Consider the following 13,403-nt stretch of genomic DNA (forward strand, 5'->3'; position numbering starts at 1 on the left):
ATCACATTTGATCCCAAAGGTTTGGTTAAGTGAACCTATACAAACTCATACTTCTAAATTAAAATAATAGTAATGACCTTGACAGCTTAAGACATTTCCATTTCAAAATGAAGCAGAAGCAGATCTTTCTCAGGCTCCTCCCGCCCTCTGCTGGTTGCCAGAAGCAGACAGCCTGACCCAGCAACAGGGCTGTACTACAGAAGGTGAAGCCTATTCCTAGGGGGCATTACCCTACTGAGGAACTTATAGGATCCCTGCTAAAAGGGCCATTTTTGTACCCCACTACAGGCAATGGGTATACTCCATCCCATAAAAAAAACAAGAGAGCTCTCTAGCAGAGTGGGCATAATATCTGGAGGTTTAAAGACCTGGTTTCCTTCTGTTGTTTATTGGTTGTTGGAGACAGGGTTCTCTGTGTGGTCCTGGCTGTCCTGGAACGCGATCTGTAAAAAAGCCCTGGTTTTCAACCCAGCCAGCTTCATTACTGTACTGTTTCCTGGTTGTAGGAAGCTGCCTAAGCTTGTCATACCAGTTATAAAAATGGGAAGCATTTGATGTACTTGACACATCTGTCAAGAACTCAGGACTTTAGTCAGGACCTAAAGAGGCTCTGTAATAACATATACTGGTGAGGTGGTTACTAAACATAAAAGGGAAGAGACCAGCATAAAGAGATGATGTACAATGGAGATACACTCAGAAAGTCTTAGGTGGGACAGAGAATGAAGAGGGACAAGGGAAGACCTAGCCAGCCTCACCCTCAGGCCCCATCACATCAGGAAGGTGTGGCTTCATTTGTAGAGATGACAAATGCACCTATAAGCCTTTAATGTGCTTCCCTGGGCAGCACAAACACACCTGTTTGTGCACAACCTTCCAGTAGCCCAGGTGCTCCTCCCACTCTGGAGTCTGTGCACTAGTACACTAGCTAGTTACTCCAAGTTCATCCTTGCTCACATTGTCAGCCATTTCCCAGAACCACAAAGCCTAGTCCATCAAGGGGTTTCAAGAAGAGGAACTTTTAACTCTAACCCCACACCTAATAAAGGGGAGAGTTAAGAGGAAGAACAGCATCCTCCCAGATATGGGAGGAAGATAGAAAAAAGGATGAGGGGAGAAAGGGGGCTTCTAGTTAATCATCTCCCAAAATATGAGTCACCATACACTGGACAGTGAGAGGACTGAAAAATAAAGAGATTTGTCTGTCTTGATAAACTAGGGGAGGGGCAGAGAAAGACAATGGCCAGACACAGTATGAGTTGCACTGCAAAACAGATGAACACTCCCTTGCTTTTATGAAACAGAAAGAGACCTTACTCTAAGATTAAGGCTGGCACTTGAGTTAAGTATTAATACCCCAAAACCTCCAGAAATGCCTAATAACTGGATGAGAAAGTCATTTCTGCCTCTAAGCACCAGAGATGCTCAGAGCCTGGCAATGTGTACAGTAGAGCAAAGATATAAGCAAGACTAGGCAGCTAAGCAGGGAAGACAGGAAGGATGAACTCATATTAGCTGAGTGCTTTGCCCCATGCCAGGTACCAGATACAAAGGTGACCTCATTCAATTGTCCTCGCCACAACCCAAGTGGCAGGAAACATTATCCACATCTTACAAAGGCAGAAAGGTACTACAGTTTGGGTACTAGCGAAGTCTAGTAGTATAGCGGTAACACAGTATGTGCCATGAGCAGTGACACACACCTGGCAGCAAGTCCTGGAGGAACTCTGGCTCGTACCTAAAACTAAAGGAAGCCTGAACAGATAGTCATTTTGCATAAGTGGGGTGTGGGTCCTAAGAAAACTGAATGGCATGTAGGCCTGCATCTAGAGGATGGACCACTAAGCAATCACTGGCCTTAGTACCCATTTTAAAATGCTTTAACTTCTACCTCTCTTTCCATCCCTTAACAATCAGTAGGTTTAATTGGTATTGATGTCCTGACCTGAAAAGATCAAGTCACAAACCCTAAACTTTACAAGTTCAAGGCCAAACCTGGAGCAGAGAGTCTCTCCCTATCTAGAGATAGTGTCCTTTGCAAAAGGACTGGACAATGCTCTCCTTCAGGAAGTTCCCACATAGGTTTACATCACCACCATGATCACATAGGCTGGGGTCTCGGGCTGAATAAAAAGGGCAAAAGGAAAAAACAAGTTGAACATCAGTACTCTTCACTTCTCTAACACAACATGACCAGTCTCACATTCCCCACTGCCATGCCTTGCCCACTGTGATGAACTGTATCTCCAAGATAAACCTCATGTCAGGTATTCTGTTAGAGCAACAAGAGAAAAGTAATAGAGTTGGTACCCAGAAGTGGAACCACTGCTGTGAATACCTGATCACACAAATCTGTAGGCATCTGGAGGTGGTTTGCAGGAAGAATTTGGAAGGGTTTGGTTCTGTGAGCTAGAGAAGACCTAGAGTGCTGAAGTAGAGCTTAACAGTATATTCTGGAGGGAATGTGGAATAAAAGACTACAGACAAAAATGTGAACAATACTGTCCTGGTTAAGGAGATCTCAGCTAGGTACAAGGACTAGAGGCTGTTTTACATTCTGGCAAAATAATCTGGCTCATTTCTGCCCACCTGATCATCTAAGTGAGGATGAATTCAAAAGTTAAGGACTAAGTTGCTTGGAGGGAATCTGAAGTCAGCATAACCTCCAGGCTGTAGTATACTTATTACTTACTATGGTCATTACTTATTGCATTAATCTATTGAGAAAGCACGAAACATATAAGACGTAAAAAACGTACAGTTTAGTGAAGAAAAGAAAATCAACCAGGTTTAAGTTTTAACTGCCTATAGTGGCTCATGTTTATAATCCCAACACTTGGGAGATAGAGCCAAGGGACTCAGCAGTTCAGAGTCAGCCTGGGCTACATAGCTAGCTTGAGGCCAGAATAGGCTATATGAGATTCTGCCTCAAAAAAAAATAAAGGACATAAATACGCAGTTTGACAAGAAAAGGAGCAAGAAGTGTAATGAAATTTGCACAATTAAGGAAAATCTTAAACTCTATATGGTATATATTGCCTCAAGGAAAAGACCCTACCCAGGAAAGGCTCCAGGCTATAAAACTAAAAACTAGGTTGAAAAACATTATTTGGAAGGATAATGCCAAAAGAGCAGTTTCTAGACCAGTGGTTCTCAACCTTCCTAATGCTGCAACCCTTTAATACTGTTCCTCATGTTGTGGTGACCCCAACCATAAAATTATTTTCAATGCTACTTCATAACTGTCATTTTTCTATGGTTATAAGTCAGATATGCAGGATATCTGATATGTGACCCCTAAAGGGGTCAGAACCTACAGACTGAGAACTGCTGCTCTACCGTAAAATGCAGAAAACACTCTAGAGAGGTGTACATACGGTTTTGCACCAAGGTTTCAGAAAGCCAATGAAACCAGGTAATGTGTGGCAGGGTCAGATTTCCTGCAATAAGGCCCTAAGAGGCCATTTTATGAAGTTATGGAGGTAATGTCAACTTGCAATGATGACCTCAAGTATATTGGAGATGCCAGAAACATCAGCCAAGGAAAGCTTTAGACATGGAGTAAAGTTGACTCAAGACAGAGCTACATATAGCCAAAGCATCAGAGCTGAGGGGTACAACTACCAAGCTTGTTGGACACATATGGTGTCATCAACTGCATAAACTCGGGGTTTAGTGTTTTCCCTGCTGAGTTTCAGTCTTGCTTTCATCTAATCTTTCCTTGCTAACAAATCCCTATTCCTCTCTTCTGGAATGGGAATGTTTGTTCAGTGCCATTGTATTGCTTTACTTCTGGTCCTCAATGTCTCATAGCCATCTCAAGATAAGAGTAAAACACTAATAAGAGTGCCTCACTGTCAATTCAAAGGAGTTTAAAATTCCCTAGGAAACACACATCTTGGTATGCCTTCGAGGGATGATATCATTTCATGGGCTTTGGGTCCTGTGCTGAAAAGGGGAAAAGGAGAAAGTGAACTGAATACTAGCACTCATCTCCCTGCTTCCTGACTGCAGACACAATGAGACCAGCTGCCCACACTCCTGCCACCAGACTCACTATATCCCCTCAAACTGAAAGGAACAATAAACTCTTCCCTTCCTTAAGTTTTTTTTTTCTTCTCTCTTTTTTTTTTGGTTTTTGAGACAGGGTTTCTCTGTGTAGCTCTGTATATCCTGGAACTCACAGAGAACTGTCAGTCTCTGTCTCATGAGTGCTGGGATTAAAAGTGTGCACCACCACTGCCCACTTTATGTTGCTTTTGTCACCAGAAAAGTAACTAATACAACTGTCTTTACAGAGAGAGGAGATTTAATACAGAAAAGAAAGTCACACACATACACATAGAGAAAGCAATGTAAAGACAGAGGCAGAGATTGGAGTGATGCAGTTACCAGAAGCTGAAAAGGTATAGATTCTCTCCTAGACCCCCCTGGAGGATGCTCAGTAAGTACCAACACCTTGATTTTGGCCTAGTGAAACCCATTTTAAACTTCTGACCACCAAAACTGAAGCAGAAGATACCTGTTGTCCTAAGCCACAGTCCAGTTATTTGTCATAACAGCCACAGGACATTAATACATCCTCCTTGTAGTAACCCTTTGGTATGTGAGTTCTAGAACTTTGTGGCTGTGAGACAACACAACATGGCTCCCTCCCATTCTGCACCATCCACCTACCTAAAGAGAGGGTTGAAATTAAAAAGCAGTAGGGGTCTGGAATCCTCCCTCTCAGCCTGGGAAGCTGCTGACCCAGCCTGTGGGTAAAAGAGCTGCCAATAAAGGGGGAAGGGTGCAGGAAAGGATGGCAACGGCATTGGACAGATGTCTTCTCAGCGCCCATAGCCAAGAGGTGTTTAGTATTCCAGGCCTCCCAGCTTTGTCCCAGCAAGCTCGGAGCCAACACCACCCCCTCACCCTGCTCCAGGGGTAATAAACACAGGCAATCCATCCAATGAGAAACATGGACATACTGCTTCTTTAAAGACCCACACAAGCCCACCAAAATAGACGAGAAAGACCCCCCCACAACCTGTTCCTGGACCACTGAGGGACTAAAAAACCCAAGATCCTATTATTTGGTGATAAAAACAAATAAAGTACTGATACATGCTATCCCATGTATGTGCCTGGAATACAGGCTAACAAAAAAAAGAAAAAAAAAAGAAAAATTTATTACTATAAGATTCTGCTCTGCTTGTTTCAGAATAGTTGATCAGTCCAGAGAAATTAGTGGGTTGCCAGGGGCTGGAAAGAGATGAAGGAATTGGGGGTAGGGGTTAAAAGGTATAAAGGGTTCTAAGACATTTTTAAAAAACATTCTAAAACCAACTGATGACAGAAGTACGAATCTATGGATTTCTTGAAAACCATTAAATTGTACACTTTTTATTTTGGCTATCTTAGCATCTCAACACTATAGCTCAGGCTGGTGTCAAACTCTTGGCAATCCTCTTGCCTCAGTTTCCCAAATGATGAGATTATAGGTATAAGCCATCACATTCAGAAAACTGTGTACATGAGTTTCATCACAATAAAACTGTTAAACAAACACAAAACCACCAAAGAACCTACGGCATCTACCAGGAAGAAAGAAGTTCAACACTGGCTACAACATTATAGCACATCTTCTAAAAGGTTAACATCTGCAGAGTCAAGGCTCCCACATAAAATTCCATAAAGGACAGAAGAGTGTAAAACAGGATTTAAAGGCAAGATTATAACTTTCTTCAAAGCAATGAGTCCAACCACTCTCCTCTACCTATTTAATAGGTAGAGAAATCAAAATCCAAGCTGGGTGTGGTAGTGCATGCCTTTAATCTTAGTACCTCGGAGGCAAAGGCAGGCAGAGCTCTGAGTTGGAGGCCAGCCTGATCTATAGAGTGAGTTCCAGGACATCCAGAGCTACCCAGAGAAACCCTGTCTAGAAAAAAATGGAGAGAGAAAGAATGAAAGACCCTGAAAAGGGAACTGTCCAAAGACCACAGAAAAGTTTAGTATAGAAAAAGGACTCAGATCCATGCTGCCAGGTCAGAGACCATATGCTGCTTCCTTACCAGCCAACCACCCAATTCCAGGTGGGCAAGCTTCTAAATGTGAAGAGATGGATCCTATTGACGGACAAAGCCTCTTGGGAAGAAAACAAGATGGTACTGGGGCAAAATATTCACCCTGAGCAAAAAGAACCGGCCAAGATGGGTAAGATATTTACACTCTAATAACCCTCATCAATTTTTTGCCCTAAAATGTAAGTTCTACAATCATAAAACCAGTTCAACAGTTAACACTAGAGTTCGAAATCAAGCCTGCCCGGCTCCAAATCCCAAATTCTTTCCACATACAACTGTGGAACTTGAGAGCTGGCTACAACATTGCTACCCATTATCCTTAAGCATCATACCAAATCCTACTCATCAAACCTCTATGATTAGGGAAGAAATAAGGAAGAAAAAGAAGCTCTTCTTCAAAGAACACCCATTATTCACTATCAACTTCATTCAGGTATAAGGGGCTTTGAAATCCCTAAAACCACAAAGCTAACTGGCAACACATCAGCCCATGAGCAAGAGATTAAGGAAGGAAACTGCAGAGAGAAGCAGAAGCTATACAGACTGAGAAGTATCCACACACTGACTACACTGCTAAGCCTAGCATCTTCCACTATCTCAGCATGTATGCCCCTTTCTCCAAGATCTCTGTGAGGTCCCTCCTAGCTCCGGATGCTTACAAGCCAGTTTTCAGTGGACAGGCTCTCAGCAAGGTGACCATGCCAAAAGGAACCCTCTGGCATCATCTCCCCAGCACCCTGACCCCAGGCACCTGGAGAATCCTAAAGGGAACACAAATATATATTCATAGAACTGGAACCAGATTCACCACCCAGACCAATCATCATCCCCTTCTGTCAGTTATCAAACTACCCCCTAAGTTATAAACATCTTCAGCAACAGTTATGGGCCAAGATTAGGGTAGCAGAACCAATCTCCCTTCTTCTCATCCCCAAAAGGCTCAAAGTTTGGCCAGGAAAGGCAGCAAGAAAAGGAAGAGCTCTATCTTCCCTTTGTCCCACAGCAGAAGAGAAAGCCTCTCCCCTGTCATAGGGAAGAGTAGGTTTTAGGAGTTAATCAGATCTTACTTCCAAGTTCTTATGAGGACGAATATAAGGGCAGAACTGCAAACTGCCTTTTGCATCTCCATAAACAACATACCTTCTCTGTCCCTGGAACAAAGAATGTATAGCTCTGTAAGGGGCAAATAGACTTTACAAGAATCAGGGATTCGTAACTCCCAGACCTGACATCTGTGAATCCAGATGATTTGTTGCATCAGAAATGATAAGAAAGGAACAAGAACAGTAGATTTGAGACCACACTCTGTTCCCTGTAAAATAGAAAAAAAAATGAGACAAAGGAAATGGATGTGAGAGAAATTTTCAGGACCACTGAAGAAGGAAGCAACAAATCAGAGTCAGAATCTCTACCAGTTTGAGGGATGCCTCAGGCTTCTGGGCCCAGGATCTGACAATCTTCTAGGCTCTGACCTGAGGGTAAAGAACTGTTATGAAAAGAACACCCAGGTCCTCTCTGTCCAAAGGAAGAAGCCTCTGGCCATACTCAAGATGACTTCACATCCTCTCCTTGGTGAGAAAGAATCACCTGAGATGTTGGGAGGAGAGCTGCATGCCTAAGCAAGGACTCAGGCCTCAGTCCCCAAGGCAAAGAACCTCTTGTCCCTGAGGGAAATGTTTCAGAGGTAAGAGGCCCAAGCTGCCAATGTCCTTGAGCCTCAAGTTCCCCACAAAGAGAATCTTATGTTCCTAAAAGACTCCTATGAAGAATACACTTATTTTGTCTTTGGTGACAGCTCCAAAAGATTCAGGTCTCAGAACCTAAGGAGTAGAACAATCCCTCAAACAGCAGATGTGATGCTCAAAGCCCTTGGAAAGAGACTACGTTCCTGTTCCTCAGGGACCTTATAATCATGCCCAAAAGAAAAGTGCCACAACTCAGTCCTGGTGGGAAATGTTATCCTGTCTCTGAAGAGCACCTCAAGTTCCCTGAGCAGGAACTTCAGACATTACCTCTAGAATAAGTCTTTAGGAGTATGTATGAAGCTCCTGTTCCTAAGGAAACTCTTATGTCCTTCACAGAAAAGAAAGCCTCAGGCCTTGGAAGGCAGGTTTAGAAGCAGAACTCTGACATCACCTCTGGGTCTCCAAACTGTCCATATCCTGAGGCTGGAGTTTCCAAAGCAGGGATTGGACAGGGCCCAGAGATTCTAGGACCTCATCTGCAAAGTTAATAGGTGAGAGTTCTCCAGGGGAGATGGAGCTCTTCCTGAGGGAAGCCTCAGGTTTTTTTTTTCCAAGAAACTTAATCTGTGTTTAGTGACTTGAGAGTTTTTTTTCCCCCGTGAGATTAACAGCTCAACCCCTGAGGAATCAGAGAAGTCTTTAGATTCACTGAAGGGGGAAGATGGGATGTTGACTCCCCAAAGTGAATTTCAATCAGTAAGACATATATCCATAGGGGAATATATGACTCCCCCAAGAGCAAAGAAACCAGTCTGAATGAAAGCATGTCCTGAAGATCTCTTCTTGCCTGAAACATCTAGAAGTGTCATACTCCTGAAGAGACCACAGGCCCTGTCTGTAAAACCCCAGACCATAAGCAAAGAAGTCTTTGTCTTTACATCAACATCAACCAAAGTTCTGAGTCTCATTCATTTGAAGAAAGGCTCAGGACCATGGCTGAATAGTGGGGTGGAGGAAAAGAACACATCTCTGAGAAGAAATCTAGGACCCTGGTCTCCAAGGACGCAGGTATCAGTCCACTGATAGAAAATACAAGCCAATGTCACTCAGGACGGGTATAAGACAGGAAGTCTCTGGTCCTAGGTATTGGTTTCAGCCTTTGTCTCCAAGGGTTAGAGAACTTTATCTCCTGGAAGAAGTTTCACATCCCTGGAGGGTTGCTTTGAAAATCACTACCTACAGGTGTGAGAGTTTACTCTAAACCTTCAATTCTACAAGGAGGTGGTCTAGGTCCTTCAATAGATGCTTAGGACTCCCGAGGAGGTCCCGGGCATGGCTGGTCAGCAGACCTGTCAACTCTGCAAAGGCGTAAAGTCCTTCCTACATGAAGAATGTCAGATTCTTTATAAAGTTTTAGGTTTCTTGAGTATGCTTAGACCCTATCTTTGAGAGCACTTCCTTGTCTGAGTTCTTTGGAGAGAAAAATCTCAGACTCGTCCTAAAAAAGAGAAAAGCGCTCTTAAAGTCACTGAACCAAAGTCCCTTAGCAAGACCTGAGATCTTCCTCTCAGGAAGGGATCCAACCTACCTGTGATTCCTGGGGACTTCCAACCATCAGTCATGATGAGACCCCAGGACCAGGACTGACAAGTATGGGGTGCAAAAGAGCTCCAAGTTCTCATCTAGAAGTATCTTAGCATACTTAGAGCCCCTAATACTGTCTTTGAAGCGGGGGAATGAGGTTTCATCATGCCTTCTCCACCAGATCAGGTTCAGCAACAAGACCTAAGTTTCTTGGACCAATCTGAAACAACATTTCCTTAGGTCCCTTTTCAGTCTGACGGACTCCCGTGCTGTTATCTGCTAGCCTCTCACCTTCCAGCCCTTACCTGCTCCACAGTGGCAGGATCCATGGCCTCAATTCGTGCCGCGGCGGCTTCATATTCGTCTTCACTGTTGTAGCCTGCTCCGACCTCTTCACGCTCCGGACTGCCCCCGCCAACTGCGCCAACGCCGGGAGCTTGACGCCGCCGCTTGCTGTGCCCCGGGCCCGAGCAGCAGCCGCCCACGCCCACGGCACCACCCACGCCCACCACCACCCCTGCCGCGCCCACCCCCGCAGTTGCCGCACCAAGAGCGTCACCAGGACCGCCGCCGGGGCCACCAGGGCCCCCACAAGGAGGTGGAGAAGCCTGCTGTGGCCGAGGGCCTGCCACTGCACCAGGCGGCACGGCTAGTGCCCAACGATGAAGAGCACCAGGCGGCCCCGGTAGTGGGCCCTGAGGTGGTGGTGAAGCCCGGGGACGAGCCCCCACGACGCCGGAGTCACGGTCGCGATCTCCTCCACCCACGCCTGTGCCGCCGCCGCCCACGCCCACACCCCCACCTCGCCGAGGCGCTGGGGGCAGCGGCCCGGGCGGCGGCGGTTCGTTGGCCGGGTCAGCGTCGGGAGGTGGCGGCTTCTTTTTGGGGAGAATAGTCATGGCGGCACCGCCAAGTACCCCACAGCAAACCAGACGCGGAGAACGCCGGGAGAGAACCCGGATGAGGGGGCTACTGTTGTGCGCGAAGCACGATGGGAACGGCGAGGCCTGGATAAAGAGACCGGGACACCGGTTCAAGAACCGTAGGCAGTACGCAGGTCACGCCCGGAGGAGATCCCGGATGTGAGGTCCAATAGGATGGTACAGAGACGAATTTGTCGTAGCTTTTTCTCCCTCCAAATCCAGCCAAGCTTATTGCTACCTTGTTCCGGGATTCAGCTTCAAAGGAAACACAACCAAAACAAGCACCTCTTCGCCCCGCCCCTACACAGGTTCTTGAACTGCCGGGTGGGGCCTCCCGGGCTGTGCGCACGCGCAGCGGGACACAACCCGGCCTCTTTTTCGGAAGTACGTGGGCAAAATCGTCGCAGCGGTCCCAACAGCACACATCAACCAATTGAAGAAGCTGCGTAAAGCCTTGACAACACGCACGAGCCAATCAGGGATGAGCGCTCGCTCTCTCGTGTCCTCCGTCTCAAATTTCAAAGTCTGTAGCCGTGTTCCCTGCTTTCCTCGTCGGTTCCGTTCTGTTCTTTATTTTCTCCAAGGTCCTAACCCACAGGCAGCGGTACTATAAACAAACAAAATGGTCGGCCTCGCGAACAGTACAACTTGTTTCCTCAAGGATCCCATCTGGAACTCAGAACACACTCACTGGAAACTATCAACATTCCCAGAGCGTATCATTCCCCCCCCCCGTCATCACTTCCGGTCCCACCTACCTGTAAATCGGAAAAGGCGGACCCTGCTTCACCCTGACAACAAACGTAATCTTGCGGTGATTGGATTAACGATTCTGCCCATCATTTCAGATCAGCCAACCGCTGGCTAGACATGCACCCTACGGCTAGTTAGTGTTTGGCGGAAAGACACGCCTCCTCTGTCACCTCCGCCCTCTTACCCTCACATTGACCTCCTCAAGCCCATGGATACTGCGCAGGCGCGGTACAGCCTTTATCACCACTTGCACCGCCCCCCCATCCTAGTTTACTCAGGAAAAGAGAAAGTTTACAAATCAACACTGTCAGCAGCTAGTGTCTCCCAGTGGTATTGGCAAAATCCTTGATATTGAGCAGCTAGAACGCTACTAGCGTGGCCCTTAATGTTTGAGTGTCTGGAGCAAGTTAGTTAACACCTGATCCATCCACTATTTCTAGTTCTCTTTACAACAGCAATAATTTCTGTGTTAGAAATTAATGCCAATAAATGGCCCGGTTCTGTGCATGGCGCACAGTAAGTGCTATATAAATTAGAATCTATGGTAATGCAGGAGTAGGATCCTGGACTTTGATTCCGTAGAAGGAAAACCTCGGTTCTAGGCACACATGGATCATTATGAACCTTTTGCAAATCATTGTCTCTTTTAAGATTTCCTATCCAAAGCGCATTATCAGCAATGGGCTATCATCGTTCTGGAAGCTCAGGCAGGACAATCAAGAGCTCAAAGCCAGGGGCTGAACAGACAGCTAAGTGGTTAAGAGTATTTGCTCAGCCAGGTGCTGGCAGCCGCACGCCTTTAATCCCAGCACTTAGGAGGCAGAGGCAGGAAGATCTCTGTGAGTTCTAGGCCAGTCTAGTCTATAAGAGCTCATTCCAGGACAGGCAACAAAGCTCAAAGCTACTCAGAGAAACCCTGTCTCGAAAAACCAAAGAGGGAGAGAGAGAGACAGAGACAGAGAGAGACAGAGACAGAGAGAGAGAGAGAGAGAGAGAGAGACACACAGAGAGAAACAGTGGGAGAGAGGAACACACAGAGAGAAACAAAGAGAGAGACAGAGAGAGCGCACACACATTTGCTCTTCCAGAGGACCCAGGTTCAATTCCAGCACCCACATGGTGGGTCACAACCGTCTGAAACTCCAGTCTCAGGGATCTGAAAACCTCTTTTTGCCTCAGCTGCTCTAGGCATGCTCATGATGTAAACACATACATATAAACAAAACACCAATACATATAAAATGATCTTAAAGAGAGAGAGTTCAAGGCTAGCCAGGACTACATGGTGACCCTGTCTCCAACAAAAAATATTTTGGAGGAAACAAAAAGACACCTAACCTCTCTTCCCTTCAGATGCTAACCTTAACAGAAGCTTTTCTCTGAAAGGCATCAGTAATACATGGGTACATACAGATCCTAGGATGTTTTCTGCTCCTGAGACTTCACCGGAGGAGGAGACTCATATCTACTGGGACTTCCATATTCAGGGATTTCTGCCCAATGCTGATGAACATTATACCGACTTGTCTTATGGTTGTCTTTGGACATATATCCCATTGCCTAAAGGATGTTTGCTCAGCACTACACACCTAAAACTAGACTAGTCTTCACCCAATACTTAACTATATACCTGACACTGTGGTAATAGTTTTCATGTGTCCTTTAATAGCAAAAGGACCCCTCCACCAGTTATTGCCCAAACCAGAAACCTGAGTCACATCTGACAGCTTCCTCTTCTCCAATTCCCATTTGCCTGTCAATTCCAAGTCCTGCTCATTCTATCCATGGAATTTCATGACTTTCTTTAGTTTGGCTTGGTTTTGTTTTGAGACAGAGTTTCTCTGTGTAGCTTTAGAATCTCCCCTGGAACTCACTCTGTAGACCAGGTTAGCCTCGAACTCACAGAGATCCGCCTGCCTCTGCTTCCCGTGCAACAACTTTTGAATTCTACTGCTATCAATCTAGGCAAGCCAACATCCCCTACCAAATGGACTATCACAAAAGTCCTTGACGGAGTCTCCTTCACTCAAGACTTTTTCTCCATAACTTTTTCCTCATGACCAAAATTATCCTTCTGAAATGGAAACTTAATGACTTCCCTGTTTCTGAGTCTTCAACGGTCCCCCCCCCCCTTATGCAAGGCCTTTTGCAACCTATACTATCTACTTCCCTCCCTTCAGCCTTGCACCCTCCTTTCCAGCTAGACTGAACTACTTTCAGTTCCCCAAAGGCATTGAGCTCACTCTCTAGCCTCCAAATCATTGTACGCACTGTGCCCTCCACCCACATTTTCAGCCTTTCCTCTCCTGCCTAACTCCAACTCCTTGTATACATACAAATCCTATGCTAGCCAGTTTAGGTTACCTTGCCATCTATGTTTCTATAATTCAGCG

At 45.7% G+C, this 13,403-nt stretch overlaps 1 protein-coding gene across 5 annotated transcripts in view; it reads right to left on the minus strand.

The window, feature by feature from the left end:
• The window catches only part of Otud5 (OTU deubiquitinase 5), a 30,488-nt gene extending 19,508 nt beyond the window's left edge, over window positions 1-10,980 (minus strand). For 3 of the 5 annotated variants that reach the window (XM_038316124.2, XM_038316123.2, XM_038316122.2), the window contains exons 1-2: window positions 9,882-10,980; window positions 9,640-9,752 (exon numbers count right to left, since the gene is read on the minus strand). In XM_038316124.2, coding sequence (XP_038172052.1) covers window positions 9,640-9,752; window positions 9,882-10,233 — 465 coding nt within the window. In that variant the 5' untranslated portion in view covers window positions 10,234-10,980. Of the gene's footprint in view, window positions 1-9,639 lie in introns of all 5 variants that reach the window. The other 2 variants (XM_038316119.2, XM_038316120.2) reach the window with 2 other exon arrangements.
• Window positions 10,981-13,403: the final 2,423 nt, after the last annotated feature.

This window comes from Arvicola amphibius, chromosome X, assembly GCF_903992535.2.
Source record: "Arvicola amphibius chromosome X, mArvAmp1.2, whole genome shotgun sequence".
Lineage (NCBI taxonomy): Eukaryota > Metazoa > Chordata > Mammalia > Rodentia > Cricetidae > Arvicola > Arvicola amphibius.